Raw genomic sequence first — 16919 nt, forward strand, 5'->3', positions numbered from 1 at the left:
TGCTAATACTAGAAAATGCCCAGTGCCCTACTATTGTGAATTTTTTGTTGTTGTTATAAATATATTTTTTAAATTCAGATTTTTCATGCGGTGCTGCAGCACCCTCACCACCCCTACTTCCCGCGGTTATGTTTGAAATCATGATTTGTCCAAATAACCATGGACGAAAAATCCAAGCACCGGAACTATTTCTGCTAGTTAGCTATCAGTGTCCATAGTATAAAGACAGTTATAAACTGGGTGGTTTGAGCCCTGAAGGCTGATTGGCTGTCAGCCTTGGTATATCAAACCGTATACCACGGGTACGACAAAACATTTATTTTTACTGCTCTAATTACATTGGTAACCAGTTTATAATTGCAATAATGTACCTCAGGTGTTTGTGGTATATTTCACTCTGCGTTGGACACAGCCCTGTCGTGCATATGAACAGTCCTTAGCCGTGGTATATTGGCCATATACCACACCCGCTCCAGCCTTATTGCTTAAATCTACGGTACCATTTATGTTTACTTGTCTGCCCATGAGAGATTAGGAAAGACATAACACAACACACTCAAAGAGGGCTGGGCACTCCTCCACATTGCATGATGTTTTATTGCCCAGTGACAGCTGTCCACTTGGGGGGCTTGAGTTCCAGAGACATATCAACTTCTCCTTCTCACACAATCATGGGTAGTATATGGGGCGTAGGTGATAAAACGGATGGCACTGTGATAGACTACATCCAGTTTGCTGAGTAGAGTGTTGGAGGCTATTTTGTAAATGTCTTGATCACACCTACAGCGTCATTGCACAAAATGGCACGCAGCACCATCTGGATATGTGTGCAACAAAAGTTTAACATTCATCTTCTGCTACCATTTCTGTCAAGCTATCTACACATACAGTTTGATGAATACGTTCGATAAATCCAACACATGCACCACACTGCAACTCACTACAACTGCCTCTGCAACGCAATGGTGCAAGGTAAATGTAGCGTTCCATTGGAAATGAATGTACTTCTGGTGTACCAAAATGGAATGACACTGTCAGTGTGTTCGAGGAGTAACATATTAAAGCTTCTGTTTGACAAAGCAGCCACACAGCAAAGTGAATCTAGATATGATCAATGAGCTATGTATGATAAGCCCATTTCAAGAGGGGGCCAATGGCCCCAGGGGCCTCTGTGAGTTATGTGAGTTATGGATCCCATACATTTGAAATATGGAAAAATATTGTAAAAATAAATAATCAAATAACTATCAAAGATCATTTGATTGTGTAAAAAAGTGTTGTTTTTGTTGAATTTTCCCACGGAATCATAGACTGATCGTATGTCCCTGGACTACATGCGTCTGAAAAAAGGATTAGACCTACATACCCATCTACAGGACAAACAGTGCTATTGCAAATCCGCCATATATACTTTCTATATATGGTCACGCTTCCGGCACAGCATTAGACAACTCTGTCAACTTCACGCTATGCATTTCATGCCACAAAAAGAAAGTTTTTTTTTTAAATATGAGAAATGTGCTTATTCCAAAATGTATATTTACTTAGCCAGTGATATGCTATTGTGTTTTAAGCATATAAATCCATAATAGTTGTCCTAGGGCCTATAATGAATGTATGGTGATAGTGTGAACAAAATAATAGGTCAATTCTAGTGTTAAAACATGTAACATCCAAAGACAATATACTTAAGGTAACAAAATGTGCTGATTAAGGGACATTTTTAATTATCATCACCATCAATAGAAGCAGCAGCAACAATAGAATCAGAATCCTCAGAATCCCAATAACCATTTAGATAATACAATACATTCTGGATCCCAAAACTTTGGCTTTATACTTACCATAGATCCCGTTAAAAATACCATGATTCTTTTTCCGGTTTCTTTTTTCCCTTTTGAGTTTCCAAATAAAACAGCTGTGCTTTGTGTGAGTCAGCGTCTTTGCATGCTGTTGGTACAAGTATGTCTGGTCCCACCACGAGGATGATGCAGGTTGCAGCGCTTACTTTTTGTTTGTGTTTAGTGAATGGAATCTCGAGCCCGAAGACCATCCCGGACATCTCGATAACTGGTGTTAGTTTCGAGGACCATTTGAATGGAGGTCATGCGACTCTAAACGAAATGTTCCGAGAGGTGGAGATGTTGATGGAGGACACGCAGCACGTACTGGAGGAGGCTGTGGATCAGGTAAATGTTCCATTCAGCTATATGTAATAATAAACTGTAATTCAATAGACTATTTATAACTATCCTTTAATTATTTTTAATAGCAGACTATTTACAATACGTTTTTAATTCCAGGGAAACGTTTGACGTTGTGGCCATGGATAGAGCCATGCTGTGTGTTTTTATTATACCTGATTAATAGCCTGTAGCCTGCTTTCCTTGTAGTCTACTGTTCCCCCCCACACACATCAGTTGTTGGTAAATATTAATGTACTGTATGTCTGTATTGTACTTTAAGTGTTATTTAATAAATGAAAGGATTTAAATTGTATGTTGCATGGTCTATCATAGAACCAGAGATATGAACTGTGGAACAAACAAGATGCGCTCACAATTTGAATGTTTATCACTTTTTCTCATAGATGGTCAATGAGAGTGCCAAATCATTGCTTAATATACAGGATTTGCTTCCAAACTACCACAATGAGACCAGTACATATAGGGACAACAGGAACCACACTGTTTACATGGCGGAGAGGATTGACAAGGTAGGTGCACTACAAACAGGGTGAGGTAATGATGCAAGATTGTGTGGATGCATGTCCCAAGTCATCAACATGTACATTTTCTCTGGATGTTTTATGTTCTAGAGGGAGATCAGACAACACTGGTTGGTTATTTTGCCATTAAATGTTTAGGTTTTCTGACAAGGAAAGTATCTGGTTTCTCTTCTAGGAAATGGACAACAGAACAGGGGGGACTCACTTCCAGACCCATATCGAGATCAATGGCCAATGGAACAAAGTTGATCATGTGAGTTTGTATTATATATATTTTTTGATTTGTTAGGTGCTGAAAAAAGGATCGCAAGGAGTTTAATGCAAACCAGTTTGAGGTAAGAGGTGTTTCAGCTTCCAAGTCTGCAAACAGCTGGGTACTGATCATCAGAACAATCCCATGACAGTTATTCTATTCAGACAAGGATGTTTGTATATGTTGAATAATAGCCAGATGGAATGAGGTGAGACCATAGCAGGGTATGACAGTTGAAGAAACCGAGTTAGTCACTGATGACTACACAGATGTGATCTCTCTGTCTCACACTCCATAACCTCGTCCCCACGCTAGAGGACGTGTATGTTAATTAAAACCTTAGATGTTTCAATATTATCTCAGGGAATTTTTAGGTCAAAGTTATCAAAGTTTTATCTCCTGAATATGCTGGAATTGAAGTGCAATTGATCCCAAACCTGATGATATGTATTGTTTGGATACTATGTGATATAGCTAAGTGAGTTTATTGAGGTGGAGCATCAAGACAATAATTAAGTCAATTGCTATTCCTCTAAAACAAATGAGTACTAGAGAGCCTAGAGACGCCTTTATATCCAAGGTGAAGCCTGTTGAATAACTTAAACCCAGCTGTTCTACCATTGCCTATTTTCTCTGCTCTTTTGTTATTTAACCTTTTCCTCATTGAACAGCTCATTATGCAAGGAAGGAGGGAACTGGGTACAGTTTGTTTTGAGACTGAAACAATGTATCCTGTTGCCCCAGTTTCAAACCAGTGTTCTTTTCCAAGTCATTTCTCAGCTACTGCAGGAACACTTTACAACTTTGTGAATAGATTGTCTGTCTGTCTTTTATAATGAATGAGATCATAGTGTATTTTAAAGAGGTGGCCATTTACTTTACACTTTTAAAAAACATGAGTACACCAGTATTAAGCCATTATTCCACAGGCTGTTTCACCATTGGAGATTTTATGGCAGTGTTTTGATCTTTTGCCTTTCCTGGCATCATTACAGAATGTGGTTGAATTAATAGACATTAAAAAATGCATGGAAACAGCCTGTTGGAAACCTCAAATGACTTGCACTTGGGTCATTTTACTTTTTTTGAAACTTGTCTACTTAATTTTGCTGCTGTGTGGGCTGCTCCACAGAGATGCGTTTGGTTAAATATTTAGTGAGGGAAAATGTTCTGCTTTGGGAAAAATGAAGAGCAGCCCTATGCACAGTATGATGCCTAAACAGCTGTGCTTTATCAACAGAATTACAGGGTATTAGGGTTGGTGAGCAGCATGTCTTCCCCAGTGTCTCCTCCAGTCCCCCAACACTGAGTTATCCAGTCTGGTGAACTGGGAAGCATATTTTTTACTGAAGCTTTTGCAGAGATATTTCTTATGTTTTAATGTCACGTGCACAAGTACAGTGAAATGCCTTCATTGCAAACTCCAAACTCAACTATGCAGTAATAATCACAAAATAATTACAGAAGGTAGAACAAAAACACACAAGAAATAAGAACATTATAAAGCAAGAAGCTATATCCTAGATATGTATTGTTACTTCATGTGAGCTAAGGGGTTGGCTGAGATGGATTTGAGTGGTACGCGGGTGAAGGAAATTCTTACGGTTGATGGTTGCCAGACTGCTGTTAGTGACACAACCCACATCTGTCTAGACTAGTCCAGGCTGCCATGGAGATGGAAGACGGGGATGTGTGTTTGATCCTGCCTGTTATTTGATACAGTACATGTCTTTGTGGTTCAATGGAGTGTAAAAGAGGTTGAAACAAAAACACATCATGCTCACATCTTGACTTCCCACAATGGAAATAATTAGGTCATGATGGCGCACACCACACACAGCCAATGTTATGAAACAATAAAGGGTTCAGGTTTATTCATGGCAAGTGAATCGGGTACTGTTTGTGTAGTGAAATGCTGTATTCTCATGTTGCTAGGTGTGGGAGAAGACCGTGTTAGGCATATCCACAGACCCGTCAGGTCTCCATTCTCAGTAGCCAAGTGCTCAAGGCTGACAGACTTTGGGAGCTCTCTGACAAAGTATGTTGTTTTTGTAAGCCTGCTGAGTTTCTCCGACTCCACATAGCATGAAGAGATAAAGTTAATCACGAGGTTTAGCTGACTGATTTTTGGCAGAAGCTGTTTCCTCAGGCCGATGGAGGGCCAGTGTTCAGTCTAACAAGAACACCATTTAACTGAAATTTCTTGATTTTTAGCCATCCAATCCTTCTGTACTCAATGTAAAGGTATATGCACATCCCTTAATGAGCAAAGCATTTGTGTGAAAACAAATGTTGTGGAAATTGGACAGGTTAATAAAACAGGGAATATAGGTGTACCTGTGTGGGAGGGGGGTTGGATGGTGTGTTATGTGGATGCTGGTTGGTCCTGTCTGAATGTGATTTCTCTTACCAGGAATGCATGCTTGATGAAGATTGTGGTAAGAACAGTTACTGCCTATATGAGATAGTAAGCTCCAAGTGCCTCCCCTGCAAAGATGTTGATATGGTGAGTCTTTATTTGGGATTAACATCTTATTTTCATCCCAATCCTGAGTCAAAATTCAGCCTTACGTTGAGTTGAGAAATGGAAACAAAAGGGATGTAAACAAATGCAATGAACCCAAGTTAGTTGTGTACTTCTGATGATTTTCCAGATCTTGTGAAGTTCTAGATCAGGGATGGGCATCTTTGATGGGGGTGGGGGCCACAAAAAATCAGAACTACTAATGAGGATCAGCAGTGGCTTGTGGGTCTGCGTACCCACATCAATACACTCCAATTGGTCTGCGGGCCATCCCTGGTCTAGATTATGTCTCTGATTCCCAGCTTGTTCCAATCACAAAAACTATGACCATTACTAATGTGTTTTTTTTAGACCTGCACAAAGGATGAAGAGTGTTGTTCAGACCAGATGTGTGTGTGGGGACAGTGCACTAAGAATGCCACCAAGGGCAATGCAGGCAGCATCTGTCAGTACCAGAGTGACTGTAAGCCAAAACACTGCTGTGCCGTTCTCAAAGGTAGGTTTGTGTTTGACCATATATCTATTGAATTAACTGTTCAAGGTATTGTTTGTGTTAAAGTATTTTGTTACTTACTGGTCCTCTTTCTCTCCTGAACCCATGATTCTAAACCTCTTGAAGCTAGGGGGCACTATTTTTATGTTTGGAAAAATAACGTTCCCAAAGTAAACAGCCTATTTCTCAGGACCAGATGCTAGAATATGCATATAATTGACAGCTTAGGATAGAAAACACTAAAGTTTCCAAAACTGTAAAAATATTGTCTGAGTATAACAGAACTGATATTGCAGGTGAAATCCTGAGAAAAGTCTAATCAGGAAGTGACTCTTATTTTGAAACCCCTATCTTTCTATGCATCCTTATTGCCCATTGAAAGGGATATCAACCAGATTCCTTTTTTCTGTGGCTTCCCTAAGGTGTCTACAGTCTTTAGACATAGTTTCAGGCCTTTATTTTGAAGAATGCGCGTAAACGTCCACATTGCGTAAGTGGTCAGCTGTTGGCTCTGTGTGATTTTTGCGCTAAACAGAGAGGTAGCCATTTTTTTTCTTGTGATGAGTTGTCCTGGCAGTGGAGAAAATATATTTTCCTGCAGTTCCACACCTTTTGCCTTGACTTAATGCCATGTTCATATATCTGGGTGACTAACAAACTGAATGGGGGCCCCCTGCAGGTCAGACTACCTGTGCAAGTGCCCTGGGTGCCTGGTTGTTAATTAGCCCATGTCAGCTAATATTTTTAGATAGCTGGTTAGACCTAGCAATCTAAACAATTTAGCTGACATGGGCTAACTGAGTGACTGACATAACACAAGTAAAACTGCTGATGCACGAACATATTTGTAAAAAAAAAAAAAAATTGGGAGGGGGTCCCCTAGTGGCCACGGGACCCTAAGCGGCCTCTTATGTCGCTTATTTGTATGAGACAGACATGAAACACAAATGTAACAACTTTGCTTGCTTCCAACGACACATTTTGTCATTTAATATATTATCTGGATGAATATTTTTCTAGGCTACCAAATCAGCATTCCAGGTGCACTGCACAGCACAGCCAAATATTTAGGAGCATATGTGACCAATACTGTTGCAAATTAGAGCCCAGCCTGTACACACTTCATTCTTTCCTATGAGGTTCATGCATTCCCCCTCCTTGTCTATTATGCTTTCTTCAACCCTTGTCCCCCTCTTACAATCCTCATCTCCTCTGCTTCCCCACCTCTCTCTCTCTCTCTGTCCTTCTCATGGTGATTGCAGAGCTGCTCTTCCCAGTGTGCCAGCCCAGGCCGGATAAGGGTGAAGCGTGCAACAGCCACCCTAACTTGCTGATGGACATGCTGTCCTGGGACGTGGAGGGACCGAGGGAATACTGCCTCTGTGCTGGTGGACTCCACTGCCAACCCCATGGGTGAGAGCATCTCTAATCTTCATAAAACAGCTGTGATTGTTGCAGATGGGTCTGTCAGATTTTCCCATACATAAAAAAAAGAATAACAATTGCAATATATTTTTACCACATTATTTAGGATGCATGTTATATATTTAAAACATTTTAAATACATTCCAACATATGTAAAACATATCACAAAATATGTTAAATGTTTCGGAAATTTATTTGAATGCATTTTAAAATATTTTCACATGTAGTTATCGATATACAGTACCAGTCAAAAGTTTGGACACACCTACTCATTCCAGGAGTTCTCTTATTTTTACTATTTTCTACATTGTAGAATAGTGAATACATCAACACAATGAAATAACACATATGGAATCATGTAGTAACCAAAAAAGTGTTAAACAAATCAAAATAGATTTCAGATTCTTCAAGTAGCCACCCTTTGCTTTGATGACAGCTTTGTACACTCTAGGCATTCTCTCAACCAGCTTCATGAGGTAGTCACCTGGAATGCGTTTCAATTAACAGGTGTGCCTTGTACTTTAAGACATGAAGGTCAGTCAATGTGGAAAATTTCAAAGAACTTTGAAAGCACTATGAAGAAACTGGCTCTCATGAGGACCGCCACAGGAAAGGAAGACCCAGAGTTAGCTCTGCTGCAGAGGATAAGTTCATTAGAGTTCACTGCACATCCGATTGCAGCCAAAATAAATGCTTCAGAGTTCAAGTAACAGACACATCTCAACATCAGCTGTTCAGAGGAGACTGCGTAAATCCGGCCTTCCATGGTCAAATTGCTACAAAGAAACCACTACTAAAGGATCAAAAATAAGCGACTTGCTTGGGCCAAGAAACGCAAGAAATGAACATTCAACCAGTGGAAATCTGTCCTTTCGTCTGAGTCCAAATTTGAGATTTTTGGTTCCAACCGCTGTGTCTTTGCTAGACACTGAGTAGGTGAAAGGATGATCTTCGCATGTGTGGTTCCCACTATGAAGCATGAAGGTGTGGAGGTGCTTTGCTGCTGACACTGTCAGTGATTTATTTAGAATTCAAGACACACTTAACCAGCATGGCTACCCCAGCATTCTGCAGCGACACGCCATCCCATCTGGTTTGCGCTTAGTCCCACTATCATTTGTTTTACAACCGGACAATGACCCAACACGCACCTCCAGGCTGTGTCAGGGCTACTTGACCAAGAAGGATGGAGAGCTGCATCAGATGACCTGGCCTCCACAATCCATAAGTTTGCAAAGCTGTCAAGGCAAAGGGTGGTTGCTTTGAAGAATCTCAAATATAAAACTTATTGATTTGTTTAACTTTTTTTTTCTTGTTACGACATGATTCCATATCTGTTTATTTGAATGGTTTTGATATCTTCACTATTATTCTACAATGAAGAAAATAGAAAATAGTAAAAATAAAGGAAAAATCCTTGAATGAGTAGGTGTGTCAACTTTTGACTGGTACTATATTGTTGTTTAAATAGACCGCTGCACCACTCGGGAGGCCACTAAGGCACTGCATCGCAGTGCCAGAGGCGTTACTACAGACCCGGGTTCATTCCCGGGCTGTGTCACACAATTGGCCCAGCGTCGTCCGGGTTAGGGGAGAGTTTGGCTGGGGAGCTTTACTTAGCTTTACTTTACTCATCGTGCCCTAGCAACTCCTTGTGGCTGACCTCGACTGCCAGTTGAACAGTGTTTTCTCCAACACATTGGTGCGGCTGGCTACCTTGTTTAGGAGTGCGGTTAGGTGGGTCATGTTTAGGAGGACGCATAACTCAATTTTCGCCTCTCCCGAGCCCTTTAGGGATTTGCAGTTATGAGACAAGATTGAAAAAGTGGGGTAAAATACAAAAATATATCGATTAAAAGTTAAATAATAATAAAAACAGCCTAGTGATCTCAGGCAATTTGTTTTCTTTATTTAATTAAGCTGGAGGCAATAGTTTTTGTTTTACAACTTGAGATGGGGAGAAAAAATGTTTTATGAAGTTGAACTTGCTATTTTAATTTGGTGAAATAAAATGTTTTTTTGTTGTTTTACTCACTATGACAGATCAAATTATCACTGCCAAAGTTTTGGCTTGATGGCCCAAAAACATTTCTCCATTGATCAATACATAAAAAATTAGAATCAACTTTGACTAATGTCATAGCCATCCATTTTACAATTTAATATTGTAAGGCATTACATGAATTTCAGCAAATGTATTTATGTGACTTGTTTTATCAAACTAGGCAAGTTGGTTAAGAACAAATTCTTATTTAAATTCTTATTTTCTTATTTACAATGACAGCCTACCCCGGCCAAACCCAGACGACACTGGGCCAATTGTGTGCCGCCCTATGGTACTCCCAATCATGCCCGAATGTGATACAGCCTGGAATGGAACCAGGAACTGTAGTAATGCCTCTTGCACTGAGATGCAGTGCCTTAGACCGCTGTGCCACTCGGGAGCCATATTGAAATGTCTATGGGTTTTACTAACTTATTATTTATTTTTTTCAGACGCGGATCCCTGTGTGTGAACTAGGTGACCATCAGATACAGTGAAGAGGACTAATTCCTTCAGATGAGACATGGTTGTGTGTTTTCTGGAAACTTCTGACTGGGCTCTAGTATCGGTCTGGCATTGTTAGACAGACAATGGCCGGACCAGATGAAAATGGGGCTGACAGATGTGTTCTCAACCACATCAACTAACCAAGCAAAGCACTCATAATGTAATTTGAATAAATAAACATTTTTCTTGTATTTACTCTCCAGCTATTACTATTGATATTACAGGGCTATGCTATTATTTATATATATGTGTGTGTGTGTGTGTGTATGTACACACACTAGATGGCAGCATTATACATGCATCTGATGTCCTGTTTTATGTTGAATCCTCTCTGTTCTTTAGTTGTGACTCAGACAGTGATGCTTGAGGTAGAAATACAACATTCTGTTGACTCTGTATGTAGGTTAATCTGGTTTAACAGTTGCATTGCACACATACATGCACGTCACAGGACACATTGGGAAGGGTCACATTCTGGTGCTAATAGAAACTTCTACCCAATTTCAGTTTCCAGTATGATCAGGGCTGGAATATACAGTACCAGTCAAATGTTAGGACACCTACTCAGTCAAGGGTTTTTCCTTCTTACTATTTTCTACATTGTAGAATAAGAGTGAATAGATCAAAACTATGACATAACACATGGACTCATGTAGCAACCAAAAGTGTTATACAAATCAAAATATATTTGAGATTCTTCAAAGTAGCCACCCTTTGCCTTGACAGCTTTGCACCCTTTGAGCATTCTTTCAACCAGCTTCATGATATGGTCACATGGAATGCATTTAAATTAACAGGTGTGCCTTAAGTTAATTTGTGGAATTTCTTTCCTTCTCAATGTGTTTGAGACAATGGTGTTGTGACAAGGTTGGGGTGGTATACAGAAGAGAGCCCTATTTGGTAAAAGACCAAGTACATATTATGGCAAGAACCGCTCAAATAAGCAAAGCAAAATCATTACCATTACTTTAACACAGGAAGGACAGTCAAGTTGTTTACATCCCTGTTAGGGAGCGTTTCTCCTTTGCAACGTCTCAGGTTTTGAGTGAAGGTGCAATTGGCATGCTGACTTCAGGAATGTCCACCAGAGCTGTTGCCTGATAATTGGATGTACATTTTTCTACCATAAGCAGCCTCCAACGTCGTTTTAGACAATTTGGCAGTATGTCCAACCTGTATCCCAACCGTAGACCATGTGTAACCACGCCAGCCATGATCCGGCTCATTCACCTGAGGGATCGTCTGAGACCAGCCACCCGGACTGCTGATGAAACAACCAAAGAATGTCTGCACAAACTGTCAGAAAACATCAGCGAAGCTTATCTGCGTGCTCATCCTCACCAGGGTCTTGACCTGACTGCAGTAAGGCATCGTAACTGACTACAGTGGCCAAATGCTCACCTTTGCCACTGGCATGCTGAAGAATTTTGCTCTTCATGGATAAATCCCGGTTTCAATTGTACCGGGCAGGTGGCAGACAGCGTGGATGGCGTCGTGAATGCACAGAGATACCGTGACGAGCTCCTGAGGCCCATTGTCGTGCCATTCAACCACCACCATCATCTCATGTTTCAGCATGATTATGCACGGCCCCATGTCGAAAGGATCTGTACAGAATTCCTGGAATTGTGTAGTTCTATGGCCTGCACACTCACCTGACATGTCACCCATTGAGCATGTTTGAGATGCTCTGGATTGACGTGCACAACAGCGTGCTCCAGTTCCCACCAATATCCAGCACAGCAATTTGAAGAGGACTGTGACAACATTCCAAAGTTCACAATCGACAGCCTGATCAACTATATGCAAAGGAGATGTCGCACTGCATGAGGCAAATGGGGGTCACACCAGATACTGACTGATTTTCTGATCCACGCCCCTACTTTTTTTTTTAAAGGTATGTGTGCCCAATTGTGAAATCCATAGATTTGGGCCTAATAAATGTATTTCAATTGACTGATTTCTTTATATGAATTGCAACTCAGGTAGCTTATTGGTTTTGCGTGTTGGGCAAGGAAACGCAAGGTTGCTGGTTCAAATCAAAGTGAAAAAATATGCAAAATCTTTTTTATATTTTTGTTCAGTGCAATTTTTTTTTAAGTTAAAAAAAAATAGGCCTTCATATCTGTGACAAATATTTGTACAAACCTAAAATGAGTAACAGATCCTGTTTATCAATGTAATGTGACTAAGTTATGTGTTATGTGATTTAAAAATCATCCCAAAAACACTCTGCTACAGTCTTTGCAGGTAGTCTGGTGGTTAGAATGTTGGGCTAGTTATCGAAAGGTTGCTGGATTGAATCCCCATGCTGACAAGGTAAAAATCTGTTGTTCTGAACAAGGCAGTTAACCGACAGTTCCCTGGTACGCCATCATTGTAAAATAAGAATTTGTTCATAACGGACTTGCCTAGTTTAAAAAATATATATACATTTTTGGAATCTACTGCAGTCTTTTTTTGCCTTGTGATGTTCTAGTGGGCTCCAGTGGGTTAGTGAGCCTAAAACCTGGGGTGGGTGAAGTCATGGCAAAACTTGGCTTTTTCACTGCATAACAGATTATAGACAGATTACACACAGTTGTGGGACATCAAGAAAAATCAACCTTTTACCACATCAGGACAAACTGCATGTGGACCAAATGGTAAAATCCCAGGCCATTCTGCGTGGCTCTCGACCTGGATTTTCTAAGGCTGTGTTTACACAGGCAGCTCAATTCTAATGGGTTTACTACAGAGCAGGATCATACAGTTAGCCAGCTAACTTGCCTTAATATTTCCTGAAATAACTTCTTATTTTTTAGAAGGATAAGCTTGAAATGGGCATGTTCTAATTGACTCAACAACCAAAAACAACGGTGCTGTTCTGAACGACCAGTTAAATGCACTGCTCCCCTTTCAAATGGATCACTCATTGCTTCAAGCCACACCCACCAAACGGAGTAGACGTACCTCACTCAGTCTGTTCAGTAACGTTTTTGGGAAACGTGTCGTTCAGTACTAACCGTTACGCAAAGTAGCAAACGTTCAATCAAACTGAACGCACCCCAGAATCGGGCTGCCTGTGTTGATATAGGCTAAGTGCTCAGTTAATTGCAATACTTATTACGGTCACGTCCATTCTATTACAGGCTTATGCTCTAATTTTGTGCTGCAATGTAAATGCTTTCTCTGTTGGTATCAAGTAAAATATTTTTGATTGAATTGACTGATATGGGAATGAAACCTCAGACGTATTTTGGATCATGATAGGCCTATGCTTTTTTTATCATTAGAATTAAACTATACTTTATTTTTATTTTTTTATGTCAAAGAAAATGAATTTCCATAAAGCAGTTGCTAACAGTGAAATACAACAATGTGGACTCGTTTGGTGGATGCTGACGTCACATCTCTGGCAACCAGCAACCCGTCACATTTCCTGGGGCCTATTCATTAAGGCAATTCTGTTACAAAACGTTTCTTAAACGTAAGCTAATGGAACGAAACGGGGAGGGATTTACCTGAATGTGTCCAATTGAAACTCTCGTTTTGCTTTGTTTGCTTCTTAAATCATAAACCGTTTCCCTAATGAATACGCCCGTTCTCTCATCCCGCAAAAATTGAGCTGTTGCGGCACTTACAACCGGCAGATACTTCTGATTTAACGCAGGAAAACTCAGCCCCCTCGAAATTGCAGGTATATCTGTATTTCACATGCTATTTTCTCTGATTTGGTTTTGTTGTGCACTAGAATCTACTACATTAGCTAAATGTAACATTTTTAAATGTTCAAAGATCACTGCAAATGGCTAGCTTTAGCTAACTATAGTACGTGCGACAGACAGCATGCCACGGAAAAGATGCGCAAAGGGGGTGGTAACGTTAGCTAGAAAAACTATTTCCAGAAAGTATTGTAGCTTTGTTAACACTCATTATGTCTATACTTTTCAGAAAGTTTTTACATTCTTCTTACTTTAGTGGTGCTGGTTTTGCAGCCAGCTATGAATTAGTGGGAATTTCTCACAACACTAGAGAAGTTGGAAGGCTAGCTAGTGGCTGGCTAGCTATCTAGCTTGGGCTCTTGTGTGTGGGGTGGCACAGCCCCAAGTCGCTGTTCACCCGTTATAATTCTGTACAACATTCATAGATTGCTTTGTTGTCTAAGTTCATCTGGAATGACACACTTATTTGAGGTAAGCCATTTTAAAGCGTGTGTTCTGTAACTGGCAAGTTGTCTGACTTTTTAATCAGGGTCACAAGATATCCAGCCTGGTCCTATGACTCACGGCAAGCCCTTTCCATTTGACATTTGTATGTAATTGCTGTAAGTAAGCCAAAATTACTCACAGCTGCTGAGGTGGACTTGTCATCAGATTTCTCTAAACTGTGGTGGTCTTACTTTTAGTAACACATTGCTTTTGAGGTTTGTTGTCATTTCACTTAACTATTAAGGCGACGTACAATTGGCCCAGCGTCGTCCGGGTTTGGCCGGTATAGGCCGTCATTGTAAATGTAGCCATAGCAGAATGTCTCAATGGCTTTTGGGGAGTTTTTTTTTTTTTTTGATCCAGACACTGTTCTCTCATACCCACCTTTTTTCACGGTAGTGCTTTAGTGAATAGCCTACACATGTTGCTCACCAGTCACCAGGGATTTCTTGATGGCTTTTTATGTCCTTACTCTACAGTTGAAGTTTCTCCTTGTGCCACCTGTTTATCAAATTGTTTATTTGGTTTATAATAAGTACACACCTACAGTAGGCCTATATATAATGTGAGGACAAGATTCCACTGGTACCACAACTGCCTTGCCTCTTGGCTGGAGACAATGCTTCTGTTTGACAAGCTTGCAGCTGTCAGACTTGTCACTGGTTTGATAGAGTAAATAATAGACTGTCTGCTCTGTTGCTTTGTCCAGGGGGAACCAGTCCTGCACATGAAACAAATGTCATGGCACATCTGATCAGTGCTGTACAGGAACAGTGGACCTACAGTATATGCAAACCTGGTTTAACAGTGTGCAGATTAGCTCAAGGGATGCATCTGGCACTACGCAGTAACACAGTGTATGTTTCTGGGTTCCCAACTTCCCATTGTTCCATACCTGAGGTAAATGGCACAATAGGCCAGGCAGGGTTTCAGTTATGAAAAATGAGCCACTGGACATTTGACTGGTAGCATTTTAATTTACTGGACATTTGAGAAAATTACTGGACCCACATGCATTGGGGAACTTGATTAGGGTGTCCACCTATGGTGCTCAGAATGACAAAAATCACATTTAGGTTACGGTAATGAATCTCAACTGAACATGCAAATTGAGGATGCAATGATGTGTGTCCTTACTGTGCACTTTGAACATGTTAGAATAACTGTCCACATTTACATTTTCCTCAGTCAACAAGACTAATAATGAACAGCAAAATCACTAGCTTATGCATAGGTGCATGAGTGAAGTTTGGGGAGCAAATTTTCACCATTAAAGATGTACCTTTATAGTAATGCATTCCATGCATCATAGCATTTGCAGACTTATGTAAGATAGCCTACTATTCCTAATAGGGCTGTCCTCATCTAAAACATATCTTGGTTGACTGAAATTTTTCTGTTCTTTTGACCAATTGATTGGTTGAAATTTTTAAAGGTGTATTTTTCCATATAGACGCACCCTATATGTTTTAATAAAATCTATATATGCATTGAGCTTGAAGTGCACTGTTTAATGAAATAAGACACATGACTCAAGAGGGAGCCAGAGAACAAGATAACCAGAAACAAAACGTAACCTTACCCGACCTATCCTCCTCCCCTCCTACTGGCTTTCTGCGATTACTCTCCTTAAGTTGCCAGTAATAGGTTACACGAGGAGTCGGCAACCTTTTTTCATGTGGAATGCCAATTTATCTTATAATTTCTCCCGGCCTGCGTGCCAGTTGTTGTTTTCATATGCACATTTCCATTTAATTTATAATAATGTCTTTGTGTCTCAATCATTGTCATGTGGTTAATCAAAATTAACCTAAATGAAAATGATACAAACCTAAACAGTAACTTCTATTGTCATTTGTCAACTATGTAAAAATAGCCTACATAAAAACATTGCAGCCTACATACAGGTAGAAACTATCATGATTTAAAAATAAATATCCTATAAATCACATTGGCTACCATGGCCTGTCTGCAACAAACTTGAAACCTATTAACTTGGGTCCGGCTGATGCTAGCATGAGCAAACTTGCAACATTGTATAAAATATTATGGGCTCTCGAGTTTCCCGAATCGGGTACAGTGGTTCCTCAATTAAAAGTTACGTCATACTGCGGCACAACTTGCGGGCTGCCGCAGCATTCTGTAGCAGTTCATTTAATTGTCAGCCATGTTTTTTCTGTTGCGAGTTAGTGCTAGTTTGACCACCAGAGGGCATCTTTGAGAAGCATTCGATAGTCTTCCATATTGCAGGCACGCGGGAGATCGGGGTTCAATTCCCCGACCGGGAGGAAGGACTAGGCTGTCCTTGTAAATAAGAATTTGTTTTTAACTGATTCCATATGTGTTATTTCATAGTTGAGATGTCTTCACTATTATTCTACAATGTAGAAAATAGTAAAAATCTAGAAAAAGCCTGGAATTAGGTGTGTCCAAACCTTTAACTGGTGCTTGCGTAATTCATTTGATTAATATTATGGTGTTTCTATTCCGTGAAAAACCCTCTGGGTAAATTCAGACCGTTTCGCTCTCGGAGCACACACTGGACGTTGAGGCTGAGGAGTAGGGTTGATTTGAGCGTTCTGTCCTTACAACAGCAGTTAAGCACCCAAGCTAACATTGGCTAGCTTGCTAGCTACTTCCAGACATAAATGAGACCACTCGGACCATTTTACTTGCCCTAGCAGAGCTGGTTAGGCAGTTTTCGTGTTAACCAGAGCATTGGTGATTGTAACTGTGCTGCTGCAAACAATTTCAT

The 16919-nt window shown here is 40.3% G+C and overlaps 2 protein-coding genes across 3 annotated transcripts in view; both read left to right on the top strand.

Annotated features, from left to right (window-relative positions):
• The first annotated feature begins 1903 nt into the window (after positions 1-1903).
• Positions 1904-10165, top strand: dkk3b (dickkopf WNT signaling pathway inhibitor 3b). The gene is made up of 7 exons (XM_024379977.2): positions 1904-2189; positions 2591-2716; positions 2904-2981; positions 5395-5487; positions 5857-6001; positions 7261-7411; positions 9920-10165. The coding sequence occupies exons 1-7, from the start codon at positions 1965-1967 to the stop codon at positions 9942-9944; spliced, it is 843 nt and encodes a 280-aa protein (XP_024235745.1). The 5' UTR covers positions 1904-1964; the 3' UTR covers positions 9945-10165.
• A 3361-nt stretch (positions 10166-13526) lies between these two features.
• Positions 13527-16919, top strand: part of far1 (fatty acyl CoA reductase 1) — a 41886-nt gene continuing 38493 nt past the window's right edge. The window contains exon 1 of one of the 2 annotated variants that reach the window (XM_024379978.2): positions 13527-13653. The gene's annotated coding sequence lies outside the window, so the exon portion shown is untranslated. Of the gene's footprint in view, positions 13654-13722; positions 14150-16919 lie in introns of those variants that run through there. The other variant, XM_024379980.2, reaches the window with a different exon arrangement.

Source organism: Oncorhynchus tshawytscha, linkage group LG19, assembly GCF_018296145.1.
Source record: "Oncorhynchus tshawytscha isolate Ot180627B linkage group LG19, Otsh_v2.0, whole genome shotgun sequence".
Taxonomy (NCBI): domain Eukaryota; kingdom Metazoa; phylum Chordata; class Actinopteri; order Salmoniformes; family Salmonidae; genus Oncorhynchus; species Oncorhynchus tshawytscha.

Coding starts and splice junctions, on each gene's coding strand:
- dkk3b (XM_024379977.2), top strand. CDS start 1,965: ATGTCTGGTCCCACCACGAGGATGATGCAGGTTGCAGCGCTTACTTTT. Junction 2,190..2,590: donor TGGAGGAGGCTGTGGATCAG/GTAAATGTTCCA, acceptor TTTTTCTCATAG/ATGGTCAATGAGAGTGCCAA. Junction 6,002..7,260: donor CTGCTGTGCCGTTCTCAAAG/GTAGGTTTGTGT, acceptor TGGTGATTGCAG/AGCTGCTCTTCCCAGTGTGC.